Genomic DNA, 19,669 nt, shown 5'->3' with positions numbered 1-19,669 from the left:
TCTTTACTGGATATTCATCTACATTCATCCAGCTATTTTTGCAGATGAATATCCAACTAAATCTACCTATTGAAAATTTGAGCGGTTAGATTAAGGGCAGTCATTTGTGTGGCCGGACTGGTGTGGGTAAATTTAGTTAATTAGCACTGATTATTCTACTCACTGGTAGCCCTGAGAGTGCATCTGGCCGGTCCTTTCTTGCCTGCCAGGTTTCTGCAAGTTAAATCTTTAGAATATTTGCCTCATATTATGACTGCTTTTAACCTTTGTGACTTGCTGATAACAATAGAGTTGGTGTTTCTTCTGATTGGTTTCTAGTGTTTGCTAATTCAACCACTCTCTGATCTATGACTGGCTGAGGGTTTCCTCTTGCATTATAATTTCTAGGAGGGTCTTATGGATCTGGGAGATCTGATGGAGTCCAGACAGACTCTGGCAAAGGTTCAAGGCGCTCCTTAGGGCAGCACTGGTACCAGTGCTGCCCTAAGGAGCAATCAGACAATAAACTTCCATTCGTGTTGTAGCTTCAGCAAAGTGGGACCTGGTACCAGTGAAAGAGAGGACATCTCCAGCATTCTCCAGAGAACCACTCATCCACAACTGCTCTTTAATATTACTTATTTCATTCTTTCAGACAAAAGCGGTGATTGATAAGCTGCAAAAACTGGTGTCCTCAGAGGGCAGATTCAAGAACCTTCGGGAGGCCTTGAAAAAGTAAGTGCGGAGTCTGTTACCGTTAAGACGGTGATGTGTCCTGCAGGGAGCATCCTGAGTCCTTCACCCCTGAGACGGTGCAGGGAGCTCTCTCTGTACATCCTGAGTCCTTCACCCCTGAGACGGTGCAGGGAGCTCTCTCTGTACATCCTGAGTCCTTCACCCCTGAGACGGTGCAGGGAGCTCTCTCTGTACATCCTGAGTCCTTCACCCCTGAGACTGTGCAGGGAGCTCTCTCTGTACATCCTGAGTCCTTCACCCCTGAGACGGTGCAGGGAGCTCTCTCTGTACATCCTGCTTTATATATATCAGTGTGACACATGCATGGGGCTCTGAGGAGGATCTGCTCTTCATCTGTTAGTGCTGTATTCCTGTTTTCATGTATCCATGTGAGAGATGTGTGGGGCTCTGAGGAAGATCTTCTCTTAATCTGTCAGTGCTGTATTCCTGTTTTCATGTATCCATGTGACAGATGTGTGGGGCTCTGAGGAAGATCTTCTCTTCATCTGTCAGTGCTGTATTCCTGTTTTCATGTATCAGTGTGATGCTTGCATGGGGATTTGTTGAATACCTGCTCTTCAGCCCTCCATGCTGTATCTGTGCTTTGCATGTTTTGTGTCATATATTTTGGGATATATGCTTAGGGTAAATTGGGGTGTCTGAAATAAAAAAAGGACATATTCCTGGGAGTGGATAAAAGCTTGCACACTATTTTACTTTCCCTTGGCCAGGTGGAAGGAACTTTATCTCCATTATGTCAATTCAGATATTGTGTACTCTTATTTATTTATTTATATTACTTTGTATACTGATATTCTGCAATCAATCATACCGGTTCACAATGTCAATGTAAAATTAAAAAAAAAACTATACAATATAACAAATAAAACAAAATCAAAAGAAAGTAAAATGAAGTATAAAAGCAATAAAATCAACAGGAAAAAAAATCATGTACAACAAAATTCAATAATAATAAAAAACAATTAAATTAAACATCATTAAAGCAATCAGCAAAACATTAGCCTCTCAATACGTCAAAAGTTCACCTTTCAATTAAAGTGTTAAACCCTCAGTTGGTGTCCTCTCCGAAGGCCTTTATAAATAACCATGTCTTTAATTCTTTCTTAAAAGTCTGATAGTTCGATTGTAATCTCAGCTCACTATGAAGAGAGTTCCATAATCTGGGCCCAGCTAGAGACATTGCTCTCTCTCTAACTTTAGTTAGGTGAGCTGATTTAACCGATGGAATTGGTAATAAACCCTTATTTGCTGAACGTAAGTTTCATTGCAGGGCATAAATCCTTAAAGAAGAATTTATTACCATTCTGTATTCAAATTATTGATAGATTTGTTTAATAAGCAGCAAACTTTGTATTCAATTCTATATTTTATAGGTAACCAAATAGGCGTAATATGATCATATTTTTTTGCACCAGTTATGCCTCTTGTGGCAGCGTTCTGCAAACATTGCAAAGTCTCAGGGAATTATATGGGAGACGTTGCGTTAGAGTGTTTCATCCCAGCTTATTCTCAAAGAGAATCTACTGATGTGACAAAGTACAGATTACACCACCATTCTGAACAGAACAGAAGCACCCTGCTGTACTGCTGTTCATAATGCTGGGGCTGGAAACGTCTATAGTTCTTCAGAAATATTAAGGAGGCAATGTTGTAATAGCCACTTGCAGCTACTTAGATCATGGGTATTTGACTCTAATTCTGAAAGATAAATATTGTGGGTAGCATGGATTGTGAACCTGCTCTTCTGTGCGAGTGGGTGAGGGATGCTCCTGAACATGTCTCCTTGCAGTCTGGCGGAACAGCAAATTATGTGGAAGCAGGCAGAGGAGAGCAAGCCATGTTATACAGAGGAATGCCACTGAATCTGGAAATGGCAATCTTGCAGGGAAGCCGAAGGCCAGGAGGCTCCTGAGAGCTGCACTTCGGGTTCTAACATGCGATTTTCTGCAGAACACATTGCTCTGGGTTATTGCACTGTTTCTGCAACCCGCTGTCTGCCTTGCATGTCCTTAGAACTGTAATCCTGATCCTTCATATAAGAAAGATTGACATGGCGCCTTTCTTGTCTCTTTAAGCTGTGATCCCCCCTGTGTCCCATACCTAGGAATGTACCTGGCAGATCTCGCCTTCATTGAAGAGGGGACACCAAATTACACAGAGGATGGATTAGTGAATTTCTCCAAAATGAGAATGGTGAGTATCCAGATCCTCTGTACTGTTACTCCCGCTGTGCTTTCTGTCCTGTAGAGTTGCCCTGGAGAGTTTTTCCTCTGCTCAGGCACAAGTTCAAAGCCGGCATAAGAACATAAGAACCTGCCATACTGGGTCAGACCAAGGGTCCATCAAGCCCAGTATCCTGTCTCCAACAGTGGCCAATCCAGGCCATAAGAACCTGGCAAGTACCCAAAAACTAAGGGGCGGATTTTCAGAGCCCTGCTCGCCGGTGCGCCTATGTTCAATAGGCGCACCGGTGCGCGCCGACCCCGGGACTCGCGTAAGTCCCGGGGTTTTCCGAGGGGGGGCGTGTCGGGGGGGCGGGCCCGATCCGCGCGGCGTTTTCGGGGCGGGATGTAGCGTTTCGGGGGTGGGCCCGGGGGCGTGGTTACGGCCCGGGGCGGTCCAGGGGCGTGGCCGCGCCCTTCGGACCCGCCCCCAGGTTGCGTCCCTGTGCGCTAGCGGCCCGCTGGCGCGCGGGGATTTACGTCTCCCTCCGGGAGGCGTAAATCCCCCGACAAAGGTAAGGGGGGGTTTAGACAGGGCCGGGCGGGTGGGTTGGGTAGGGGAAGGGGAGGGGAAGGTGAGGGGAGGGAACGGAGGTAGGCTGCGCGGCTCGGCGCACGCCGGCTATACGGAATCCATAGCCTTGTGCACGCCGATCCCGGATTTTAGCGGATACGCACGGCTACGCGCGTATCTACTAAAATCCAGCGTACTTTTGTTTACGCCTGATGCGCCAACAAAAGTACGCCAAATCGCGCTATTTGAAAATCTACCCCAAAGTTTATTCCATGTTACCATTGTTAGTAATAGCAGTGGCTATTTTCTAAGTCAACTTAATTAATAGCAGGTAATGGACTTCTCCTCCAAGAACTTGTCCAATCCTTTTTTAAACACCGCTATACTAACTGCACTAACCACATCCTCTGGCAACAAATTCCAGAGTTTAATTGTGGGTTGAGTAAAAAAGAACTTTCTCCGATTAGTTTTAAATGTGCCCCATGCTAACTTCATGGAGTGCCCCCTAGTCTTTCTACTATCCGAAAGAGTAAATAACCGATTCACATCTACCCGTTCTAGACCTCTCATGATTTTAAACATCTCTATCATATCCCCCTCAGCCGTCTCTTCTCCAAGCTGAAAAGTCCTAACCTCATTAGTCTTTCCTCATAGGGGAGTTGTTCCATTCCCCTTATCATTTTGGTAGCCCTTCTCTGTACCTTCTCCATCGCAACTATATCTTTTTTGAGATGCGGCGACCAGAATTGTACACAGTATTCAAGGTGCGGTCTCACCATGGAGCGATACAGAGGCATTATGACATTTTCCGTTTTATTCACCATTTCCTTTTCTAATAATTCCCAACATTCTGTTTGCTTTTTTGACTGCCGCAGCACACTGAACCGACGATTTCAATGTATTATCCACTATGACACCTAGATCTCTTTCTTGGGTTGTAGCACCTAATATGGAACCTAACATTGTGTAACTACAGCAAGGGTTATTTTTCCCTATATGCATCACCTTGCACTTATATTTTCTTCAGATGGATCCTTCTTCCAATTTTTGAAGGATGTTTTTTTGGCTAAAATAGCCTCTCTCACCTCACCTTTTAACCATGACAGTAATCGTTTTGCCTTCCTTCCACCTTTCTTAATGCGCGGAATACATATGGACTGCGCCTCTAGGATTGTATTTTTAAACAATGTCCATGCCTGTACAAGCTGGTAATTGTTTGGATGAGGGGGTCAGTGCTACTCAGTGGTGCGGGCAAACAGAGACTGCAGAGGATGTGCTGTGCTCTCTGCTCCAGCCCCACTGCAACAGAGAGCGCAGCACAAGTTCCAGGATGAGACTCCCAGGCGGAGGTGGAGGAAGCCACAACCAGCATCCAGCACCAGGAGAAGTAGCTGAATACTGAACTCAGGGTGAGATAAGGATGGGGAGAATGGCTCGGGGCGAATGTTGTGGAGGTGGGGGATGATGAGGAGAGAGAGAGAGAAAATGTGCCTGAGATGGGGGGATATCTGTGTCCTGCAGAGCAGTGGCGTAGCCACGGGTGGGCCTGGGTGGGCAGGTGCCCACCCAACTTAGACCCAGGCCCACCCAACCGGCACCGGAACTGCAAGGCTGTCGCGGGATCCCATCCCCGCGACAGCGAACAAGAGAACCCACGCCTCGCGCGCCATCACGGCACACGTGGGAAGCGCTGCTGCGGCCGTATGGCCAACCGAACTTCCTGTTCGGGGGGGGGGGGGGGAACGGAAGCGCCACGCGCAGCTTCCGCTTCCTCCCCCAATGCAGGAAGATCAGCTGCCTCTCCTGCTGCCACCCGTTCTCCTGCTATCTTCGGACCAAACGGCCCGCCGAACTTCCTGTTTGGGGGAGCGGAAGCGCCGCCCACAGCTTCCGCTTTCTCCCCCAAAGCAGGAAGATCAGCTGCCTCTCCTGCTGCCACCGGCCTCCTGCTATCTTCGGGCGTCGGGCCGTACTGCCCGCCGAACTTCCTGCTTGGGGGGGGGGGAGGGAGGAAGCAGACGTTGTGCGCTGCGCTTCCGCTCCCCCCCCCCCGACAGGAAGTTCGGACGCCCGAAGATAGCAGGAGGCCGGTGGCAGCAGGAGAGGCAGCTGATCTTCCTGCTCTGGGGGAGAAAGCGGAAGCTGTGCACGTGCTTGAATGTGTATGTGTGGATGAGAATGGGAGTGTGTGTGGGTGAAAACTGGAGCCTGGGTGTGTATGTGGGTGAGAATGGAAGCTTGAATATGTGGGTGAATGGGAGCTCGAATGTGTGAATGTGTGGTTGAGAATGGGAGCCTGGGTTTGTGGGTGGGTGAATGGGAGCTCAAATGTGTGTATATATGGGTGAGAATGAGAGCCTGGGTTTGTGTGGGTGGGTGAGAATGGAAGCTTGAATATGTGGATAAGAATGGGTGCTTGAATGTGTGTATGTGTGGGTGAGAATAGGACCTTAAATGTGTATATGTATGGATGAGAATGGGAGCTTGAATATGTGTGGGTGAGACTGGGAGCATGGGTTTGTGGGTGGGTGAGAATGGGTGCCTGGATGTGTGTCTGTGTGTGCATAAGAATATAAGCCTGGGGAGGGGTGAGAAAGTGAGAACTTGAATGTGAGCTTGGGGGGGCGGGGGAGAGAGCATATGAGAGTGAGAGCTTGAGTGTGTGAGAGGGAGTCTGTGAGAGAAAGCGTGTATGTGTGTGTGTGTGTGTGTGTGTGTATATGTGTGTGTGTGTGTGTGTGTGTAAGGGAAGAAGACAGTAATAGAAGAAAGACACTGAAAAGGAATTAGGAAATGAGCTATAGGGAAAAAATGGGAAAAAGAGACCAGGACCAACTGATTAGAAAAATACAAAGATCAGACAACAAAGGTAAAAATATATATCTATATTTTGAGATGTTAGCAATTTAAATAGAAGCAACACAACCGCTCTCTCAAAATTTATGGACAGGTAGGAGTCGTGTATAAAATCGTAATAATAAGAAGGCTAAACTACCACAAATCACCGTGAATTATGTTTGTATCATTAAGTAAACCTCATACTTAGGCGTAGATGTGAATGCTATGCTGCATAATTTGGCATTATTTATCAGTAAAAAAACAACTAGTAGACCTGCATGCCTACAGCCCACCCATGTTAACCTTGTGCCCACCCAAAAAATCAATTCTGGCTACGCCACTGCTGCAGAGGCCTTGCTGGGTACTCAAAAGATCTGGGGCAGAGGTCCATACTACCACCCCCACCCCCGAGATTTTGATAATTAACACAATCACAATCAACAGCTTCCCCTCTCCCCAAGAACAATCCTATAAAAGCTCATGTAACAATGGGCCTCTCAATATTTGTCAGAGAGTGCACACAAACAAATGTCAAACATACCCGCCATTAACCAGTATATTAAAAGACTGGTTTAACGCGATTGACCTTCTTTATAATCATTGGTATCTACATTCTAGATTATACATTTTTTTCTTTTTTCCTTTTTTTTATAATAATTGTTTATAGAAACAGGACACTTATCATTTTACGTAGAGTGGAATGGTGACAGCTTTTTTCGAACACCGGCCTGACCCGACACGATCCGTGTTTCCTGGCCTTCTTCAGGGGTACAACTTTCTAAAGTCTGTCCCGTAATATATCGCTATGACATGATCTCAGCTTTACAAAAGCTGAGATCATGTCGGGCGGGTATGTTTGACACATTTGTTTGTGTGCACTCTCTGACAAATATTGAGAGGCCCATTGTTATGTGAGGTATCACATTCTCTTCACTTCAAAAACTTCTTTCCTGGTTCAGCTTGTATCTATGATGTTGCATGAAGTACTAATTTATTGATACATCATAATTGCACAGTTTCTATTTTCAATTTCGGTAATACGCAATGGGCACTTGCTTCTTAAGCTATTTAGATTCAGTACCTGGGGAGAATTAGTACAACCCTGAATTAGTTGACACAACTCCTTCTCCACAAAAATGATTGGTACAGAGAGTGCTGCTGCTTCCTAGAGTACATCTAGGTAATCTAATTCAAAAAAGCAAAGCTTTACTCCTGTTAAAGAAATATTCCAAGAAGGCCTGAGCTCTCTTTGCTTGGAAAAGGGAAACTCTCCACTCTTAAAAATATAGAAAAGAAAAGGGAAAAATAAACAGTGTCCATCTGCACATAGGCAAAAGGCCATTCTATGGCACCCAATGCAAAACACATTGTAGCATCACCTGTGTCACCCATTGAAGGAGGAGAAAAGAAAATACAGCCTACCCTTCCAAATGACCACCCGCACTCCTTCTGGTCTTCCACTAGAACTCTCTCAATAGATCAAATTTTAGAAATTAGCCATAGTGGCATCTTGCAAGAGGGAATGCTAAGCAAATGGTTCATTCCTCCTTTACTCAGGCCTAGGTCTTTAGCCTTAATAAAAATGATATAGGGATTCACCAAAATTAACAAATGTCTATATGCAAGGATCCCTTTGAGTTAGAGGCCAGGCCAAATGGCCCTCGTGGCCCAACTCAACAACTCAATCCACCAGTAGATCTCTTTTCTTTAGTGAAATCTTGAGTGAAATTAATATGTGGAAAAGTGAATGGCAATGATTTTAAATCGAAGAATGTGCGAATGTGTCGATATTAATTTGGGGGCTTGTGTGCAGGGTTGCCAACTGCTGAAGAATTGTTCTATTGACGATTCATTCGTTTTTTTTCACATACAAGATAACTGTTTTATCCACTGTCAGTAAAACTGCTGGGTATCACAGGACTAGTGGACAGCCCTCTTTAAAAGATACAGAAAAGGGGATTTTTGTTGGGCTGGGCCCAATATCCCTTTAAGGATATTAGGCAGGAGGTGGGAGAGGAGTTGGCACCAAAAGGGGCAGCAGTGCAGAGCAGGTAAGGTTGCAAGTGAATGACATCTTGGGCTGAACCACAGCAGCTGCCCAGGAGCCAAAAGAGAGACGCATCCAGGTTTGCCAACCGCCCAAAAATGTACAGGCAACCTGAAGACTTCTGTGGATCTTATGGACATTTTTCACCAGTTTTTGAGTGAGAGGCATCCTGCATGTGCACAGCAACAGGAAGATTAATTGATGGGCTTTCACAATTCTTTCTGTAACAGATTTCCCACATAATCAGAGAGATACGTCAATTTCAGCAAACATCCTACAAAATCGAACACCAGCCAAAGGTAGTGTACCAAACATTGTTGTGTTGTACTTCAGAAAATGTCTTACCATAGACTCCTCCTCTGTCCTGTACATGCTAGCGTACCATACACTCCTCCTCTCTACGGTACACACTGCTGTATCATACAACCTCCTCTGTACCGTACACTCCTCCTCTGTACGGTGCACCCACTGTTGTATCAAACAACCTCCTCTGTACCGTACACTCCTCCTCTGTATGGTGCACCCACTGTTGTATCATACAACTTCCTCTGTACCATACACTCCTCCTCTGTACAGTACACACTGTTATATCATACAACTTCCTCTGTACCATAGACTCCTCCTCTGTCCTGTACATGCTAGCGTACAATACACTCCTCCTCTGTACGGTGCACCCACTGTTGTATCATACAACTTCCTCTGTACCATACACTCCTCCTCTGTACAGTACACACTGTTATATCATACAACTTCCTCTGTACCATACACTCCTCCTCTGTACAGTACACACTGTTGTATCATACAACTTCCTCTGTACCATACACTCCTCCTCTGTACAGTACACACTGTTGTATCATACAACTTCCTCTGTACCATACACTCCTCCTCTGTACAGTACACACTGTTGTATCATACAACTTCCTCTGTACCATACACTCCTCCTCTGTACAGTACACACTGTTGTATCATACAACTTCCTCTGTACCATACACTCCTCCTCTGTACAGTACACACTGTTGTATCATACAACTTCCTCTGTACCATACACTCCTCCTCTGTACGGTACACACTGTTGTATCATACAACTTCCTCTGTACCATACACTCCTCCTCTGTACGGTACACACTGTTGTATCATACAACTTCCTCTGTACCATACACTCCTCCTCTGTACGGTACACACTGTTGTATCATACAACTTCCTCTGTACCATACACTCCTCCTCTGTCCTGTACATGCTACCGTACCATATACTCCTCCTCTGTCCTGTACATGCTACCATACCATACACTCCTCCTCTCTACGGTACACACTGCTGTATCATACAACTTCCTCTTTACCATACACTCCTCCTCCACACTGTACACATTGCCATACTATACACTTCCTCTGTACTGTACATACTACCGTACCATACACTCCTCTGTACGGTACATACTGTTATATCATACAACTTCCTCTGTACCATATACTCCTCCTCTGTCCTGTACATGCTACCATACCATACACTCCTCCTCTGTACGGTACACACTGCTGTATCATACAACTTCCTCTTTACCATACACTCCTCCTCCATGCCGTACACATTGCCATACTATACACTTCCTCTGTACTGTACATGCTAGCGTACCATACACTCCTCCTCTGTCCTGTACATGCTAGCGTACCATACACTCCTCCTCTGTACGGTACACACTGTTGTATCATACAACTTCTTCTGTACCATACACTCCTCCTCCATGCCGTACACATTGCCATACTATACACTTCCTCTGTACTGTACATACTACCGTACCATACACTCCTCTGTACGGTACATACTGTTATATCATACAACTTCCTCTGTACCATACACTCCTCCTCTGTACGGTACACACTGCTGTATCATACAACTTCCTCTGTACCATACACTCCTCCTCCACACCGTACACATTGCCATATTATACACTTCCTCTGTACTGTACATACTAGCATACCATACACTCCTCCTCTGTACAATACACACTGTTGTATCATACAACTTCCTCTGTACCATACACTCCTCCTCTGTACGGTTCACACTGTTGTATCATACAACTTCCTCTTTACCATTCACTCCTCCTCCACACCGTACACATTGCCATATTATACACTTCCTCTGTACTGTACATACTAGCATACCATACACTCCTCCTCTGTACAATACACACTGTTGTATCATACAACTTCCTCTGTACCATACACTCCTCCTCTGTACGGTTCACACTGTTGTATCATACAACTTCCTCTTTACCATTCACTCCTCCTCCACACCGTACACATTGCCATACTATACACTTCCTCTATACTGTACATGCTACTGTACCATACACTCCTCCTCTATATTGTACACAGTGCTGTACCACGCACTTCTGTGTACTATACATATTGCCATACCATGTGCTCCTTCTTTGTACCATACACACTGCCATACAACACATTCTTCCTCTCTACTATACACACTGCAGTACCATGCACTCCTCCTCTGTATTGTACACTGCTGTACCATGCACTCCTCCTCTATATTGTACACAGTGCTGTACCACGCACTTCTGTGTACTATACATATTGCCATACCATGTACTCCTTCTTTGTACCATACGCACTGCCATACAACACATTCTTCCTCTCTACTATTCACACTGCTGTACCATGCACTCCTCCTCTATACTGTACCCAGTGCCATACCACGTGCTGCGCTTCTGTATCATACACACTGCCCTTATGACTTGCTCCTTTTCTGTATAATGCACATTGCCATACCATGTGCTGTTTTTCTCTGTTTTGTATACGCTACCATACCATGTGCTGTTTCTCTGGTTTGTATACGTTGCCATACCATGTGCTGTTTCTCTGGTTTGTATACGCTACCATACCATGTGCTGTTTCTTTGTTTTGTATACGCTGCCGTACCATGTGTTGGCTCCTTTCCAATAGTGAGTGGATTCTACCTCTTTTTTAGGTGACTGATTACTTGCTGGACAAATCTTCAGTGATGGATGAAGAAAGTCTGTATGAGGCTTCACTACGAATAGAACCCAAGGTCCCCTCATAAAGCTGTGTGTGTCCCACAGCATTGTATACATGGAATATACTCTCTCACAATATACAGACAGACCTCCTGAAGCTGAGTGTGTCCCACAGACCTGTGTGTACAGCATATACTCTCATAATGTACAGACATGCTTCCTGAAGCTGTGTGTCCTGCTGTGTATACACAGCATATACTCTTACAATGTACAGATAGTCCTCCTGAAGCTGAGTAAGCTCCATAGGCCAGGGTACACAGCATAAACTCTCATAATGTACAGATGCTCCTCCTGAAGCTGTGTGTCCTAATGTGCACACAGCATGTACTCTCTCATAATGTACAGTCAATCCTACTGAAGTTGAGTATGCCCCACAGACCAGTGTACACAGCATTTACTCTCACAATGTACAGACCCTCCTGAAGCTGTGTGACCTGCTAACGTGTGTATACAGCATATACTCTCATAATGTACAGTCCTCCTGATGCAGTGTGCATCCTCCTGTATTGTATATACAAGCATATACTCTCTCATAGTATAGTCACCTCTTGAAGCAGTGTGTGTTCTGCATCAATGTGTACACAACATATAGTCCCTTATGTAAGTGTACTGCAGAGCTTTGTACACCAACATCCTCTAACAGTTTACAGACATTCCTCTTGATTTTGTAGGTGTCTTGTCGAGCTGTACACACAGCATATCCTCTCATGGAATGCGAAGATTCTTCTCCTAAAGCTGTGACACAGATTGCTTTGTGTCCTAGTGCACAGACACTCATTCTGCAGTTGTGTCCAGTGTATACTCCTTTAGCACAGACACTCCTGAGGCTGTGTGCACAGAATATATTCTACTCTAGTATACACTTTTCATGATGCTGTGCACGCAGCATATTCTCTCTCCTCGTGCTGCATATGTCCCACAGAGCAGCCTGTGCTGCTGTATACACACTAGTGTATACTTTCATAGCAATTGATTAACTCCCAATCTTTTTGGGCTCTGATGGACAAATATCTGAGGAAATTCGAGTTTTTCCAAGTAGTAAATGTCTTGAGGGGGAATATTTGGGAGATATGCGTGGTGTTCAAAAATGTATTCAGGACAGCTCCAAAAATGAAATGCAGGGTATGCAGGCGGTGTAGACCACCCCTCATCCCCTACACCCATGGACCATTCCCGAAAGGGTTAGTCACCTACACACTCAACCCAAAAACCTAATCCATGTTCTTAGCCTGGCGACTGAGATGATCGTTCTTCACAGCCGGAGCTTATGGGAGGCAAAAATGGTAAATCTAGCTAAAAGCAGCTGTGTCACAGGCCATGAATGAAAAAGAAACAAAGCCTTCTGCTGTGAAGAAATCATAGGTCACAATACAGCCTGCTGGTGCCATGCACGGCATCCCCATCTCCCCGAGAGAATATTCACAGCTCTAAACATAAGACCAGGAAATGCATCCTCCAGAGCTGACTAAAGCCCTTGGCATCCAGAAACAAAGAAAACCACTTCAGTGCACACCTGGCTTCTCTCATGTGAGGCAGATTTTCCAGCAAAGAACAGCATGTGCGGAAGAGATCTGTGAGCAGAGAATGGGATAAGTGTGCAGGCGTGCAGAGGCAAGGGAAGGGCCTGCGTCTCATGTGCTGCTGCTGGAACCACTTGTCCTGGGACAAATATGGTCCCAGAAGGCGCGAGGAGGCACCTGGGGGTCTGAAAGGCTCAGGCCTCGTCCTTCTCACGGTTCCAGTGGCACTGACTGCAGAATGAGTCGCATTGCACAGCCTGCAGGAAGGCTGCAGCTTGCTATTCCACGGGGCAGTAAAACTCTGATACAGTAATGTAGCATTGGTTCATGCACTGACTGCAGAATGAGTCGCATTGCACAGCCTGCAGGAAGGCTGCAGCTTGCTATTCCACGGGGCAGTAAAACTCTGATGCAGTAATGTAGCATTGGTTCATGCACTGACTGCAGAATGAGTCGCATTGCACAGCCTGCAGGAAGGCTGCAGCTTGCTATTCCACGGGGCAGTAAAACTCTGATGCAGTAATGTAGCATTGGTTCACGCACTGACTGCAGAATGAGTCGCATTGCACAGCCTGCAGGAAGGCTGCAGCTTGCTATTCCACGGGGCAGTAAAACTCTGATGCAGTAATGTAGCATTGGTTCACGCACTGACTGCAGAATGAGTCGCATTGCACAGCCTGCAGGAAGGCTGCAGCTTGCTATTCCACGGGGCAGTAAAACTCTGATGCAGTAATGTAGCATTGGTTCATGCACTGACTGCAGAATGAGTCGCATTGCACAGCCTGCAGGAAGGCTGCAGCTTGCTATTCCACGGGGCAGTAAAACTCTGATGCAGTAATGTAGCATTGGTTCACGCACTGACTGCAGAATGAGTCGCATTGCACAGCCTGCAGGAAGGCTGCAGCTTGCTATTCCACGGGGCAGTAAAACTCTGATGCAGTAATGTAGCATTGGCTCATGCGTGGCAGGCAACTCCACTCCACTTTGAGACCGTTAATCTGCAGTTCAGCCTGTCCTTCTGGCCGATCCTGCGAAATTCCAAAACATTTCCTCTCCAGATCCAGCAACTGCCGCAGGTTTTGGTCAAGGACAAACTGTCTCATAAGAGCCTCCCTAGGATGACCTTTCCCTTTGGACTAGCTCAGGACATGCAGGAGGAGAGAGGGTGAAGATCTGAGCAAGAGGGAGGCGTTCCCTTACTGAAGGATGATGGAGCTGTCATTCAGGTTTCCTTGTGTTGCACCTGTTGGGACTTCATGGTCAAATTTGCAAGAATGCTTCTCTCCAGGACTACTTTGGAGCGCTGTGAGTCTCCGAGAGGACAGTGAGGGGCCCTGTAAGCACTGGGTCTTGTAGTTCCTCCAGGGAGTGATGGATGGGTAGGTGCATGGCTGCAGATAAAGAGGATTATAACAAGTGTGTAGAGAGTCAGCATCCCCATTACTAATAGTGCTTTAGTGAATTCATGGGCTGTTGCAGATCAGTGATATTCATGCAAGTGTGGAATAATCAAGTCAGATTTTTCTTTCAATGGCATGAGATTTGGATAGCTCCCTGCAGCCTCTGGATGCTCTCCTCAGGAATAGCTCCTCCAAGGGCTTCTCAAATCTATCTTGGGGATCCTACAGTCAATTGGATTTTCAGGATGTCCACAAGGAGTATGCATGAGATAAATTTGCATATTCTGAGTCTGTGGCCTTGTGACAGAGGAAGTGTGTGTGACCTTCTAATAGAGGGAGTGTGTGTGACCCTCTAATAGAGGGAGAGTGTGTGACCTTGTCACAATGAGAGGGAGAGTGTGTGGCCTTGTGACAGAGGGAGTGTGTGTGACCTTCTAATAGAGGGAGTGTGTGTGAACTTGTCACAATGAGAGGGAGAGTGTGTGGCCTTGTGACAGAGGGAGTGTGTGTGACCTTCTAATAGAGGGAGTGTGTGTGACCTTGTCACAATGTGAGGGAGTGTGTGTGACCCTCTAATAGAGGGAGAGTGTGTGACCTTGTCACAATGAGAGGGAGAGTGTGTGGCCTTGTGACAGAGGGAGTGTGTGTGACCTTCTAATAGAGGGAGAGTGTGTGACCTTGTCACAATGAGAGGGAGTGTGCGTGGCCTTTAGACGGAGCGAGGGAGTGTGCGTGGCCTTCAGATAGAGGGAGTGAGGGCGTGTGTGTGACCTTCAGATGTAGTCAGATTTCATGACTGGAGAAGAGGTCACAGGTCCTCTTTGTTTTCTGGGTTGAATTTGCTCTTTCTTTATGGTCTGGATCTTACACAATGCCTTCTGTGCGTCTCTCTGTTCTTTTTCAGCATAAAAAGGCAGAAAGAGATTGAGCACACAGAGAGGGCTGAATACACTGCAGTACCACAGCAGTATCAGTGGCAGAACTGAAGCACAGGCCCCAGCAATGCGTCTGGGATTGTGGCGGCCGCAGCGTCAGCTGAATCTGCTGCACATGCGTGAGTGTTGCATCAGTGCAGGCATAGTGACGAGCCCCACTGCTAGTGGCCATGGCCGCAGGGACTGCCTTCAGCCATGAGGGCACCCTTTTCTGGGGTTGTCCACTGGGACAGGGATGAGTGCCTTCACTAATGCACTCTCTCAACCACCGGACACAGCTGCAGGCCCATGCACACACACCTCTGGACATTGTGTGTAGAAACCAGGTAAAAACCTTCCCCTTTTCTGCTAGGCGTGAGAAGGTGGAGGCTGCAGCAGGATATTTCTCTCCAGCCTTCTCTTGAGCTGCTGCTCTTCTGTGCACGTTGTGACAATCCTTAGTAGCACACAGTAGAGTTAGAGCTGAACATGGTCACACATGCTTTGTGGTCCTGCCTAAACACTTGCTGGCAGGAGTCTGATAGTGTAGTGCTCATTCTGTGAATATTTGTGGATTTTTTACATTGTACAGGCATGCTCTCCTGTAACACATGCAAGCAGTAGGCACTGCTATATTTGACAATTCTCTTGAAAGCCCTAAAATGTTTTAACTTAGTTTGTTTGCAGAAAAAAAAAACCATGAGAAAAACGATTTCCATTTTTGTAAAACTCTGTTTCCTGATTACCTCTTGCTAATAAATCTATTCTATCTCAGGGTGAATGCTGAGTGTTGTCAAGTTCACTTCACTGCCCGGTTAACTAAGAACATCAGAAGTGCGGTGCTGAATCGGATCCATGGTCCACCCAGCCCAGCATCCTCTTCCTGACAGGGGCCAGCCTGGGTCACGTGCAAGTCCCAGTACTCTTTACAAGGAGAATAGCTGTCACAGAGGACCACATTACTGGTGCTTATCAGAACCGAGGGCCAAAGTCCTCCATGAACAGCAATCATATCAATAAAAAGATTAATTCATAAGAGCATAAGGACATGCCATGTTGGGTCAGACCAAGGGTCCATCAAGCCCAGCATCCTGTCTCCAACAGTGGCCAATCCAGGCCATAAGAACCTGGCAAGTAACCAAACACTAAGAAGATCCCATGCTACTGATGCAATTAATAGCAGTGGCTATTTTCTAAGTCAACTTAATAGCAGGTAATGGACTTCTCCTCCAAGAACTTATCCAATCCTTTTTTAAACACAGCTACACTAACTGCACTAACCACATCCTCTGGCAACAAAATCCAGAGCTTAATTGTGCATTGAGTGAAAAAGATTTTTTTCCGATTAGTCTTAAATGTGCCCCATGCTAACTTCATGGAATGCCCCCTAGACTTGAGAGAAGACCTCAAGCAGGTGCACAATCAAAGCTTAAGTAAGGGCAAAAAGATCTCAGGAAGGTGCAGTATCAGAGAGTAAGAAAAGAAATCTCAGGGAGGTGCCCTATCGTGGGCTCTCCCTCAATGGTTAATGGACTTTTCCTCCAGGAACTTGTCCAAACCTTTTTTAAACGCAGCTACACTAACAGCTTTCACCACATCTTCTGGCAACAAATTCCAGAACTTAATTATGCATTGAATAAAAAAATATGTTCTCTTATTAGTTTTAAATGTATTACCCAGTAATTTCATTGTCTCCTGGTCTTTGTACTTTTCAAAAAAGTAAACAACTGATTAACATTTACTCGTTTCACTCCACATCCATAATATATCGGGCTTGGTAGTGTGTCCGTCGGTGCTCGCGCATGTTCTCCAGCCCACCGATAGATGGCGCTATGGTATATCTGGCTTGGCGTGCAGGTGGCTCCCTGGACACCTTGGAGGCTCAAATGCCGCAACATCAGGTACAAGAGGTACTCCGGGGGGAATTCTGCAGCGGCCATCGCGGGACAGGCTAAAAATAGCTGAGGAGACCCTGGCGTGCCGCGAACGGAGCGCGTCCCGCGGTACATGCTCCGCGGTGAAGATGAAGGCCCGGTGCGCTGTTCGTGGCATGCCGGGGTCTCCGCTGCTATTTTCTGCTCAAGGCAAAAATGGAAGACCCCCGTGTGCCGCGAATGGCGCGGGTCCTGCAGCATGCCGGTGAGAGAGAATGTGTGTCGGGGAGGGTGTGAGAGAGAGCATGGGGGGGGGGATGCCGGTGAGAGAGAATGTGTATCGGGGAGGGTGTGAGAGAGAGCATGGGGGGGGATGCCGGTGAGAGAGAATGTGTATCGGGGAGGGTGTGAGAGAGAGCATGGGGGGGGGATGCCGGTGAGAGAGAATGTGTATCGGGGAGGGTGTGAGAGAGAGCATGGGGGGGGGGATGCCGGTGAGAGAGAATGTGTGTCGGGGAGGGTGTGAGAGAGAGCATGGGGGGGGGATGCCGGTGAGAGAGAATGTGTGTCGGGGAGGGTGTGAGAGAGAGCATGGGGGGGGGGATGCCGGTGAGAGAGAATGTGTGTGTGAGAGAGGGGGGGTGACAGAGCATGGTTGGTGAGAGGGGGGTGGGGAGGAGGTGAGAGAGAGCATGGGAGGTAAGAGAGGGTGGGTGAGGGATGCTTGAGTATGGGGTTCAGAGAGAGGGAGCCTATAGGAGGGGAGGGGGATGCTGGTGAGAGAGGAGAGGGGGTGTGGGAGAGTGCAAGAGACAGCTTGGTTGGTAAGAGGGGGAGTGCGCGGGATGCTTGAGTGTGGGTTTCAGAGAGGGAGCCTATTTGAGGGGATGTGTGTGTGTGCCAGAGAGTGAGGGAGCCTGTATGAAGGGATGTGTGTGTGTGTGCCAGAGAGTGAGGGAGCCTGTATGAGGGGATGTGTGTGTGTGTGCCAGAGAGTGAGGGAGCCTGTATGAGGGGATGTGTGTGTGTGTGCCAGAGAGTGAGGGAGCCTGTATGAGGGGATGTGTGTGTGTGCCAGAGAGTGAGGGAGCCTGTATGAGGGGATGTGTGTGTGTGTGCCAGAGAGTGAGGGAGCCTGTATGAGGGGATGTGTGTGTGTGCCTGAGAGTGAGGGAGCCTGTATGAAGGGAGGGGGATGCCAGTGAGAGAGAATGTGTGTGTGAGAGAGGAGAGGGGGTGTGGGGGGAGTGCGAGAGACAGCTTGGTTGGTAAGAGGGGGAGTGCGCGGGATGCTTGAGTGTAGGTTTCAGAGAGGGTTTCAGCCTATTTGAGGGGATGTGTGTGTGTGCCTGAGAGTGAGGGAGCCTGTATGAGGGGATGTGTGTGTGTGTGCCAGAGAGTGAGGGAGCCTATATGAGGGGATGTGTGTGTGTGTGCCAGAGAGTGAGGGAGCCTATATGAGGGGATGTGTGTGTGTGTGCCTGAGAGTGAGGGAGCCTGTATGAGGGGATGTGTGTGTGTGTGTGCCAGAGAGTGAGGGAGCCTATATGAGGGGATGTGTGTGTGTGTGTGCCAGAGAGTGAGGGAGCCTATATGAGGGGATGTGTGTGTGTGTGTGCCAGAGAGTGAGGGAGCCTATATGAGGGGATGTGTGTGTGCGAGAGAGTGAGGGAGCCTGTATGAGGGGATGTGTGTGTGGAAGGGACACTCTTACAGTGAATTTCTAGGGAAATTCTGCTCAAAATATTTAAAATTCTGCAACTTTAATAACTTTTTTATTTAATAATTTAAACTGTAATTACTTAAAGACTGTCATGTAAATTGTGTTATTTTGACCAATATAAAGTTTGCATAATTTTGCATAATTTTCAGTTTTTGTGTGCAGAATTTAAAATTTTTTTCAGCAGAATTCCCACAGGAGTAAAGAGGAACGTGAAGCTAACACCGCTAGCCCTGGCTCTAGCACACGTGCTTCCACGTCCCTTGCCCTGGGTGATAACAATCTCCTTTTCAGATAACGCTTCCCTACAGCAGCCTATGTGCCAATAAAAAGGCTCGCCCCGGGCGTGGAACGGGTACAGGTGCTAGTTATTTTATAACCCTCTATCATATCTCCCTCCAGCCGTCTCTTCTCCAACCTCTTTATCCTTTCCTCATAGGAGGATCGTTCCAACCCCTTTATCATTGTGGTTGCCTTGCTCTGTCTTTTTGGAGATGTGATGCTGCACACAATACTCAAGATGAGGTCGCACTATGGAGTGACACAGAGCCATTGTGATATATTCTCTGTTTCATTCTCCATTCCTTTCCCAATCATCCCAATCATTCTATTTGCTTTCTTGGCTGCTGCTGCTGCACACTGAGCAGAAGATTTAAATGTATTTTCAATGATCTTTTATGTGAGTGGCGACTCCTAAGGTGGAACTTTGGATTTTGTAGCTATAATTTGGGTTACTCTTCCCTAAGTGCATCACTTTGCACTTTCCATATTAAATTTAATTTGCCATTTGCTTCAGGGCATGCGGAAAAGAAGCTGCGGTGTAAGGCCCAGGGAGAATT

General features: G+C 46.8%; 1 protein-coding gene across 1 annotated transcript in view; it reads left to right on the top strand.

The window, feature by feature from the left end:
- Positions 1-16,017, top strand: part of RASGRF1 (Ras protein specific guanine nucleotide releasing factor 1) — a 139,689-nt gene extending 123,672 nt beyond the window's left edge. The window contains 4 exon segments of the mRNA XM_029574978.1: positions 635-714; positions 2,811-2,928; positions 8,587-8,655; positions 11,336-16,017. Coding sequence (XP_029430838.1) covers positions 635-714; positions 2,811-2,928; positions 8,587-8,655; positions 11,336-11,428 — 360 coding nt within the window. The 3' untranslated portion in view covers positions 11,429-16,017.
- The last annotated feature ends 3,652 nt before the right edge of the window (positions 16,018-19,669 follow it).

The sequence above is a fragment of the Rhinatrema bivittatum genome, chromosome 13, assembly GCF_901001135.1.
Source record: "Rhinatrema bivittatum chromosome 13, aRhiBiv1.1, whole genome shotgun sequence".
NCBI lineage: Eukaryota > Metazoa > Chordata > Amphibia > Gymnophiona > Rhinatrematidae > Rhinatrema > Rhinatrema bivittatum.
Note: the sequence above shows the minus strand (reverse complement) of the source record. Positions and strands in the feature narration are given on the sequence as shown.